The sequence below is a fragment of the Parasteatoda tepidariorum genome, chromosome 9 (genome assembly GCF_982258835.1).
Source record: "Parasteatoda tepidariorum strain Cologne lab strain chromosome 9, Ptep-v5.0, whole genome shotgun sequence".
NCBI lineage: Eukaryota > Metazoa > Arthropoda > Arachnida > Araneae > Theridiidae > Parasteatoda > Parasteatoda tepidariorum.
Genome location: NC_141763.1, coordinates 78,390,988 through 78,401,221, shown reverse-complemented (window position 1 = coordinate 78,401,221; position 10,234 = coordinate 78,390,988). Strand labels below are relative to the sequence as shown.

At 30.1% G+C, this 10,234-nt stretch overlaps 1 protein-coding gene across 1 annotated transcript in view; it reads right to left on the bottom strand.

Moving 5' to 3' along the window:
• Positions 1 to 7,027: 7,027 nt before the first annotated feature.
• The window catches only part of LOC107445335 (toxin CSTX-20), a 10,596-nt gene continuing 7,389 nt past the window's right edge, over positions 7,028 to 10,234 (bottom strand). The window contains exons 2-4 of the mRNA XM_016059706.4: positions 9,870 to 9,981; positions 8,480 to 8,592; positions 7,028 to 7,328 (exon numbers count right to left, since the gene is read on the bottom strand). Coding sequence (XP_015915192.2) covers positions 7,296 to 7,328; positions 8,480 to 8,592; positions 9,870 to 9,981 — 258 coding nt within the window. The 3' untranslated portion in view covers positions 7,028 to 7,295. The remainder of the gene's footprint in view (positions 7,329 to 8,479; positions 8,593 to 9,869; positions 9,982 to 10,234) is intronic.

The following is a 10,234-nucleotide window of genomic DNA, read 5'->3' as shown; positions in this document are numbered from 1 at the left end:
TAAATGTTTAAAGGGTCATCTGATGCTTAAATAAAAAGAAAAATTAATTTGCTAGAACGGCAAAAGGTCAGCTTGTTATCAAATAGGTCACAACATCCACTCAGCATCTATTACTAACTGTTTTTCTCAGAAATCTTTAAGAGATTAACAACACGTGGCATACTTAATTTGCTTAAATTTTAAAGAAAAAAAAACTTTTTTACTTTTTTTTACGGTTTTTAAACTTGGTTAATAATTGGGAGTAAATAATTCTTAAAAAAAATTTTTGATAAATTTTTCTCTTCGTAAATTAGGCGATAATTAACTCACTGAAACTGGACAAAATCCTATTTTCAAAACGGTGATTATAATTTTTTTATTTTAATTTTCAAATTAGGATGAGTGATGCTTTTCTGTTTTTACTTAAAGAAAAAGAATTCCTAAATATGATAAGCGCATGGCACGACTTACATTTGGATGAAATAAATCCCATTTAAAACTTATCAGTCTAATGTTCAGTGCGGAAAAAAAAAATGAAAATAAAAAATCGTAACACTTTGAAAAATTTTTAAGTTCCGGTTCTAAATTCTGGCTGTATAAGATACAATTAGTGAATCCGAGAAATCATTTAAGTTATAAAATCAAACACAAAAATGTACTTTTATATTTTCAAATAAGCAAATAAACATTTTATTTTCAAGGAATTTGGATTCTTAATACCCAAATCGTGTGGGCTAGCCGCAATTTGAAAAATACTTTTCAACACGTTTCGTCAGATGGCCAGATGGAAATTTGGAACCCACCATGTTATTTATCGCTTTTTGATTCTTTCACAATATTTCTAAAACAAATTTTGCTACAAAAATAATTTTAAAAAATTTCTTGATTAACTAAACATATTTCACGCTAAAATAATTTTTTATATCAAGAGTATAATATCAAAAAAAAAATTTTTTTTGGGGGGGGGGAAATAAAATGTCAAGAAAAAATATAATGGAGATAAAATATAAATAATGTATTTAATACCTATTATAATTACAGAAAATATTTTCCTCCTTCTGTGTTGCCGCAACTCATCTGCGGGCTTAAGAAAAAGAAATCGAATTCTTTACTATAAAAAACGATCCTATCTTTTAAACCGTTCAAATATTTAAATTTTTTATCCCGAAACATAATGTCTTTTTTCGGGTCGTTTATTAAATTGTAATAAATAACTATTTAGAAAAACATAATTTGGTCGGGTTCTATTTGCTACATATAAAAGGTCACCGACGATTTCCATATAATCAGTCTGATTTTCTAAATCATCAGTAAGATTAAAATATCTATTTTCACCTTTAGTTATTGGGGGTTATTTGTTTCCTTACATTTTTTCAAATCATATTTTTTTCATTAAAGATTCAATGTAATGAGTTTGACATAAACCAATTCCACCTTTTTTTGCGAAATCTTAATAACCTAAAAATTTTGAACCATTAGTTGTTTCTCTTAACCCTTTCTAAAGCCGTGGTAAGTATACTTTTTAAAGTCTATGGTGAACTTCTTTACCACTTTTAATTTAGGTTTCCATTTGCTAATAACTTCAGCTTTTTTGAAGTACGTTTGAATAAAATTGGCAGCCATTTGTAAATTTAAAAAAATGTCTAAAAATTATAAAATATATAATTCCTTTTGAACATATCAGCATTTATAAAATTTATTTTTTAAATAAAGAAAAATAAAAGTCAATAAGTTCCTAATAGGTCGTGTTAAATTTACTTACCACCAAAAAATGACATTTTTTTTTAAAATTAGTTTTTTTTCCTTCTTATATCAATTATTATTCTTATAACAATTTCAATTTCAAAAATACTTTAATTTAATTTTACTAGAAATAAATGGCCCGTTAAAGGGTTAATTTAAATGTTTGATTAAGTTTTTAAAAGATATCCTTATATAATTTCGAATCATTAGAAAATATTTCCAAATCATCCACATATACACAAATTGAGAAAAAAGTTTTTATCAGTAATTTCAGTAAATACGCAATTGTCAGATGCAAATTGAGTAAGGCTAATCTTTTTAAGTTCATTTTTTTTACTTCATTTGCCAATTTCTACCATATTTACTTCATATGCCAATTTTCTTTACATCAATTTTTTGAGGTAGACCATAAATACTCTTATTTTTGCTAACCATACTTATCTACAAAAAGCTGGAGGTACTTCTAGATATTTAGTTTCATCAATATCACCATATACACATGCAGTTTTAATATAAAAAAAATTTACAAATAAGTACAATTTTGTTGCTGACGCAATTAATAGCCTGAATGATTCAATATTTACCACAGGTGATTATGATTCAGAATAATCAAAATTTTTTATTTAATTGAACCCATCTGCAAACAGTCGAGGTTTGTGAACTTTATGATATCGACATTTTTTATTAAATTACTTTTTATTATTTTTTCATTATTAGGCCTATCAATTAATTCGAAAACTTTATGCTTCTTCATCGGAAGAAGTTTATTTTCCATTAAGATTTTCCACCCCGAATATTTATTGTTATTTATCGCATGGTTATAATTTTAAGGAACAGATGATCCTTTCAAGGCTAAGCTCGCGTTCGCGGACAATTTATTTTTTATTCTTTCAGAGCGTCTTAGAGCCGGAGAATTTTGATTATTTTCATTTAGCAACTCCGTACTTTCTTGAGACGATTTCTGAGAAAGAGAATGTTCAGTCTCTGATGCAGTTGGAGGGTAGTTTTGGGTTTCAGTTTCAACTTGCTGTTGAGATATATTAAACTGGGTCAAATCCTTGTTCCATATGCATTTTTGTTTGTTAGAAATTTACTTCCTCATAATGATTCGTTAAATTTGACAAATTCAAGAATAGTATGGATTAAAATATTTAAGAGGTTTATGGTATATTTTTGTTTTTAATTATTGCCCTTCCAATTCAAAACGTTTCATATGCGTTTATGTAAATCAAATAAAGATGTTAAAAAATTATTCAATACATATATAGACAAAAAAAAAGAAGAATGTTTACTAATACCACACATCAACAACAACAACAAAAAAATAATACAAGAATAATACTAAAACGATTTTTTTTTCTTTCCTTATTCCTTTTTAATAAAAATTAAAGTCACGAAACGTTCGAAAATGATATCATATTATGATAGGGAAGTTAGTCCGAATTAGTGGTTAGTTGAGGTAGCATCATTGTAGCATTAACCTTCTGCTTTCGGCGGGGACAATATGTGGATCATATGTGGTGGTATAACATGGCACACCGTAAGCAAAGGATTATGCATATTTTTGGCCGTTTCAGATAAACTTCAATTTGGATCTGATGCAGTGAAATTTATGCCAGAAAAATGAATAAAATCGTTTAGAAAAAATTGATTTATTAAGTAAATATTAAATAGAATACGGTCACATTTAAATATTATTAAAATAAAGAAAAGAAGTATCTTAAAGGGATCAAGAAAATTATACTTTTCACATCGAGAATATTATGTCGAGATATCTAATCAACAGTTGGACCCCAGTCCAAATCGCCAATAATTCTAAATTATTAAAAGTAAATGAATTGCTCAAAGCGGACAGTTAGGAGCATGGGAAGAGATACATTGGTGGCGAATTATCGAAAGATAACATAGCAAAAATAAGCCAACCCCCGATAATCAATATTAAATTTGAAAATAATTTGGCGAAAGCGAATCGCCAAAAAGACAGTGAGAATTAGTATAACCCTGTAACTGAAACATTTTTGTTGTAAGAAATGAAGAATAAAGAATTATAAATAGATTTTTGCTTCTGATATAGTCGAGACAGTGAATTAATGAGTAACATTAGTATTGTTACTCATAGTATAGTCAAAGTTAGCCGTTACATTGAGTGTTAAGAAAATAATAAAATATTTTATATTCGTTTTAATAAAATGTAATAAAAAATAAATAATTGGTTTAATCTAATAAAAACTAGATGAAGAATGATTAAAAAAATAAGTTTAAGAAATTAAAGAAATTTTAAAAGCCAGGAAATATGTAAAGCTTATTGTGGCATGACAAGTAAGTTGTACAAAATGTTTTATTCTTATTCTTTTCTCCGAATTTTATTATTTCTCCGAATTTATGATAAAAAATTATCAACATTAAAATGATGTTTAATTGTACGTTCTTTTTTTGATACATATATTTTAAAATATAATCTTTGAATTTACTTATCGTTCAACACGTAAGAGTAATAGGTGTCACGCTCATGCGTGTTACGTCTGTTTACTCTGTTAAGTAGTAAGGAACCGATTATCCGGAACGATCGGGACCATCGCTATTCCGGATAACTGATTTTTCCGGTTTTCTGAATCGCTATAAAATGCTGCTTTTTTCTTGTTAAACCAAACAAAAAAAAATATTTTGAAATAATCTTAAAAAGAAGAAAAAACGATGAAGGAATACACTAGTGATTATTTCCAAAATGATGGTAAGGTAAGCACTTTCAAAAAAGAAAGAAAAATCCTAAGATCTTATGAGGAAAAAAACATTTTTTTAAAAAATGGCGGGAAAATTTATCGAATTTCGTTCCGGTTATTTGGTTTTCCGGTTTCCTGATTTGTGGATAACGGGTTCTGTACTGTATTTAAAAGAACTTATGCATTATACATTTGTTTACTCTGTTAAGTATTTAAAAGGGCTATTATACTTACGTCTACTCTGTTAAGTAACCTGGTAATTACTTGTTATGGGTATAATTTGTTATGGGAACGTGGATTACATTGTAACCATATACATTTAACGTGCACCAGTCACCATTTACGACGCGGGGAGTCTTCGGCCGGCTGGATTTGACCTCCAGTTCTAACGAGCGTGAGTCCTGCGCCCTGCTAGCCAGGCTATCCCCTTCAAAGTTATTAAATTAAAACCTCCCTTTTTAATAGCAGATTTGAATTCTCCATGAGAAAAAAAAGAAAAATCAATTTGATCTTTAGGTTATTATTTTTTGGTACACAAGTGTATAAACAGGTCTTCTAAGTTTGAAATGATTAAACATTTTTATGATTGAATAGGAACTTTCCTTTTTTAAAACGGCTTTGGATTTTCCGGGGGAAAAAGAAACCCTATTTGACCTTAAGGTTATTGTCTTATGGTACACAAATTGCACTGCATGCACAGATTGATGCACTGACCTCCAAGGTTTGAAATGATTAAACATTCTTATGATTAAACAGGCCCCTCCCTTTTTGTTTGCAGATACGGATTTTCCAAGGATGGGGGAAACAAATCCAATTTGACCTAAAGTTTATTGCTTTTTGGTGCGCAGATGAAAAAGAGGTTGAACAAATTGCGTAAAATGGAGCTATCTAGAGATATTACTGCCAGATCGAAAAATAACAATAACTTTTATAGAAAAATGACTCCAGAGCGATTTCCAGGTGTAATGCCAAGTTCAGGAGGCTGGTACATATCAAGTTTAGAGTCCTAAGATAAATTTTTCAAAACATCAAACTCGTCTATTTTTATATTTTCTATATAACACGCATTTCTCGAGCCATCGTCATTTTTAAATTGTGTATCCCACTTTCATTTTGCGATTACAATAACAGCATCTGTGTGTCGATATGCAAATTTCTTTTTTCAAGTTTGATGTCAAATTGGAATATTTTCTTCTAAAAAAAGACAAATCAGTGGAGCTTCTTACTTAAGATTTTGGTTTGCTCCCACTCAAAACCCAGAGGGGAGACGGGATGTTGAGCTTATTTTTATTAAATGCATCTTTTGAAAATATTTCGCATGGGCATTTTAAGTCTTTTTTTTTTTTTTTTTTTTTTTTTTCCGGTGAGAATTTCCCGAGATATTTGACCGCACCAGTACTCTTAGTAAGAAATTTATAAAAATTATAGTTGTAGACTTCCACATAAAAAAAATAGATTTTTATAATTTTTCTTTATTTGCTTAAGAAACTGATTTATTTCTTCCCCTTCTCACTTCCTTTTCTTCCTTTATTCATTCGCTGTATCAAAATATTTATAAACCTGTAAAATTGCCATAACGCTAGACAATACGAGACAATAATATATGATATCCTTACCTAGTTTTAGACCACATGTTTATTTTGAAATTTTTTATTGCCAAATAGAAGGAGAGAAAGCTCAATTCAGAGAAAGATAGCACGCACATTATCCAGAGTCAAGGCAGAATTCAAATCACATACCTTCACGCTACAGAGCGTTTGATGGTCGAAACCACTCGGCTAAGGAGGCCCCTAAGATATCTAAAAATGATTTTTCGCTTAAAATAAACAGAGAAAATACGAAAAACACCAGTTGAGCTGAGTGGCTCCGAGTATATAATGTTCACTTCACAATGGAACCGGGTTCGAATCCCAGTGACAGCTGGTCTATACGAATTCCGCACCCGGCTCACACCAACCACAGTGTTGACATAAAATATCCTGAGTGGTAGACGGATCATGAGTTAAAGTCCCCTTGCCGTCAGGCTATCCGTGGGAGGTTCTCGTGGTCTCAAATCTCGTGTAACCTAAATGCGGGTTAGCTCCATCAAAAAGTTCTCCACGAAGGCAAAACTCTCCAAAACTCGATCCAGGAGTTCCTTTGTCTTCTGGATTGGGTTCAAAATTACAAGGCTAAGGAGTTGAACATTAGTAGTCATAAACCCAAAATTAGGTCGACTGTTCAACGACGGATATGAAAAAAACTGAGTTGAATGAAAATAGAGGCTAATCCTAAAAAAACACTCTAAAATTTTGAAGTGCGAAATTTGGACTTAACTTCATTTAAATGGATTTTCTTTTTTTCTCCGACCTAACACCCCTACTTGAAATAGTTATACCTCGTTATCACAGTCACCGCCACGGATCCAGACGAATGGCTTGGGGAGTTCTTACTTTAGACAAACTGTACCTAAAATCCAATATGGTGATGGTGGAGACCTCATTAAGTGTTCTTATTCTAAGCAAAACTTTTGAATAAGTTATATGCATCACTTTGTGTTTCAACATGCACACAAAGTAATAAAAATGCGAAATTGGTGTCACCTCTTTTTTGAAACGGTCAGGTGGAATTTATCACATGATCATAAAATTTTATTAAAATATGATATCATCAGTGTATGCAGTTAACAAATGTATAAAAAATTGCAGAAAATAAATACAGATTTTTTTCAAAAAAAAAATTGTATTTCATAAAATTTTACATTCCATTTGAGAATATAGATGGTTCCATGTAAAATAATCTCTATAAGAGCTAAAATTTTGCAGAATGATTTGGAAAAAATCTTCTATTTCTTCCTGGTTCTTAAATTGCTTTTTAGACGCATTTTGGATTCTTCACAATGGTATACTAAAAAATAAAATAAAAGCTTTATTCATAAAAACAAACTAAAAATACAATTATTTACTTTTCTCAATACATTAAATACTATATAAATTACAAAGTATTTTAATACAAGTTTTTAGACAAATGTAGTAATTTAATACCATGTTTAGTTATTTAACATACATCACTTAGAGTTTTCAACACACACAGTTAAGGCACTTGCAACTAATCACATTGTTGTATCTAATAATGTGGTTGTGCGTGTCGTGTTAACATTACAGCCTTAAGACTCTGGTTAAATATCAAGACGAAAAAATTCTCGGACCAGGCTTAGTTGGATACCCGCAAGCGACGAGCCTGATTGTCTGACCCACACGTGACGTTGCTCGCAAGAATCCAATCATTATAACGTGATCATAAAGCTAAACATATAGTTCTAGTTATTGCTCTGGTATAGTTTTCTTTACTTTCTTTCAACGTATTGTCGAGTTTTAAAAAATAATTCAAAATAAGTATTTCTATTGTCCAGCTGTAACGAGAACACATCCCGAAGAAAAGTCTGAGATTGTATGTTACTCTCAAAACAAGAGTAATCAATGGGAGATTATGTTGTTATCCCAGCGCAAAATGGTTAACCCCACATTCCTATTTTCAAAGACTTATGATCGTAACCGCGGAAACCACCAGCACGCAAGTCCGGTGCCTCGAGTAGTTCTCGGGATAGCCGGATAGTAGTTAGTCCTTCAATGATATTTCTGAAAATTTAAGAAATACCAATGAATCTTGTTTACTAAATACCAATACTGAAAAATACCAATTTATCGGTGTTCTTCAGATCAAATTTAGCGGGTTATAAAAGAATTTGATTACCCGTAATGTTGATGTTGTTTGAGACTTAGTTATGATACTTTGCATGTCTAGTTACAGAAAAATACTAAGTTTTTTTAGCATCTTATTGAGAAGATTTCACCTTATGAGAGAAATATTGAACAGTTAAAAAAGCACTAAAATAAAATGCTTTGGATCATCATTATTGAATTTGTATGAACTCCCAAGTCTGCTCTCAAGCCAGTCAAAACCAGGTAAGTCAAATCTTAAGCCAGTGATTTAGCTTGGTCTAGATCTAATCGTTGGATCTAATAGTTGAATCTAGATTAAGATAGTTCTATACTTACTCCATCTTCTTCTACTTCTTCACCTTTACATTCGTGACCTTTAACACAAGGACATGATACTAAAAATTGATCCTTGTCTTCGTCATACCTTGATAAAGTTATACAACGCTTACCTGCAAAAAAGAATTCATGTTTGAACATGAGAACATGCTAAAAAACATCCGTAATTTTCATGAGCTTAAAATTCCGCAGAGTATAGAATTCCCAGAAGTTTTACTGAATCCGAATGAAGATAGGATATAGTTTAATACGTTGAATAAATTTAAATTTCAAGCTCTTAAATTCAATTTGGGGATTGGATTCTAAGAACTGATTTGCATAAAATCTGTAGATTCCAATGTATGAATTATGATTCATTTGATGCAGCCCATTATTCAAATTCTGGTGTTCGTGGTTAGAACCCCTGATTAGATTCTTGATTTTATTTAATTTGATCGAATTTTGTGATGTAAAATTATATTCTTTAAAATAATGTAAAAAATTGTATACCTTACAATTCAAACTGTTTTTGAGTAATATTAAATAAAATAATCAAAAATGATAAATTTTTATAAAAAGTTATTGTTATTATTATTATCATTATTATTATTATTATCATTATTATTATTATTATTATTATTATTATTATTATTATTATTATTATTATTATTATTATTATTATTATTATTATTATTATTATTATTATTATTATTATTATTATTATTATCATTATTATTTATTTGCATAGAATTATCTCTAGCTAAATGAATTTTATATTTGTGTGCGAAAACTTTACTTCAATTCGTTTAAAAATTATCGAGATATGGTGAAATATGAACTGCTTTCTGGACCTAACTAGTCTGACCATATTTCTCAGATTGACCATATTTCCTGGCTACTCTCCCCATATTTTGGGTGTTAGAAATCCGAATCCGTCGAGAAAAAGTTATGTTTATTCAGAGAAAGTATCTCCTAAACTAACTATTGGGACCATATTTCCCAGATTGGGGCAACACCATATTTTTGGGGATCAAAAATCCAAATAAGTTAAAAAAATATGTTTATTCAGAGACGTTTTTGTGTCTGATATCTTAACTTAAAATATCATCTGCACTAATTAATTAGTGTGTTTGATATCACCCCCTCGAACCATTAAGATTGAGTCCTATAAAGTGAAGATCCGACCATTAGATCAAATTTATTCTGGGTGGTCCATTTTTTTTATTTTGCTCACTGCCCGTCATTTGCCGTTTTGTTTACCTTTTTTATTTATTACCAAATTATTAAGACTCCCTTTATTATTTATTTTGTAGGTTATGGTATTAAAGTTTTAAATTGCAAAGAATAAAAATGAGAAATTAAAACAATGGTTTACTGAAGAATTATTTAGAAAAAAGAGTATGTCAGATACCTGCGCCGTATCTTGGGTAGCAGTGTGGACGCTTAAAAAACAAATTATTAAGACAACATTCATCTTCTCCACAGTCAGATTGCGTCTTACAGTCTTTGTGTTCAGCCAATGCCTAAAACAAACAAAAATTGTTTTGAAAGTTTAAAATAATTTTTCATTCATTTGGAATGAAGAAATCTCATTAATTTGTAATTAGTTTTAACCTAAGAGTGAGAAATGATGTTTTCTGTACGTATAAAAAAAGTAAAGTATTCCCGCAAAGCCCCATATGGACCAAAAAGTCATAGAGTTTCAGTACGATTCGCCACCTTTAAAAATTCTTCTGGATCTCGGGCCGGAGAAAGACCTCGAACAAGATGGCTGGA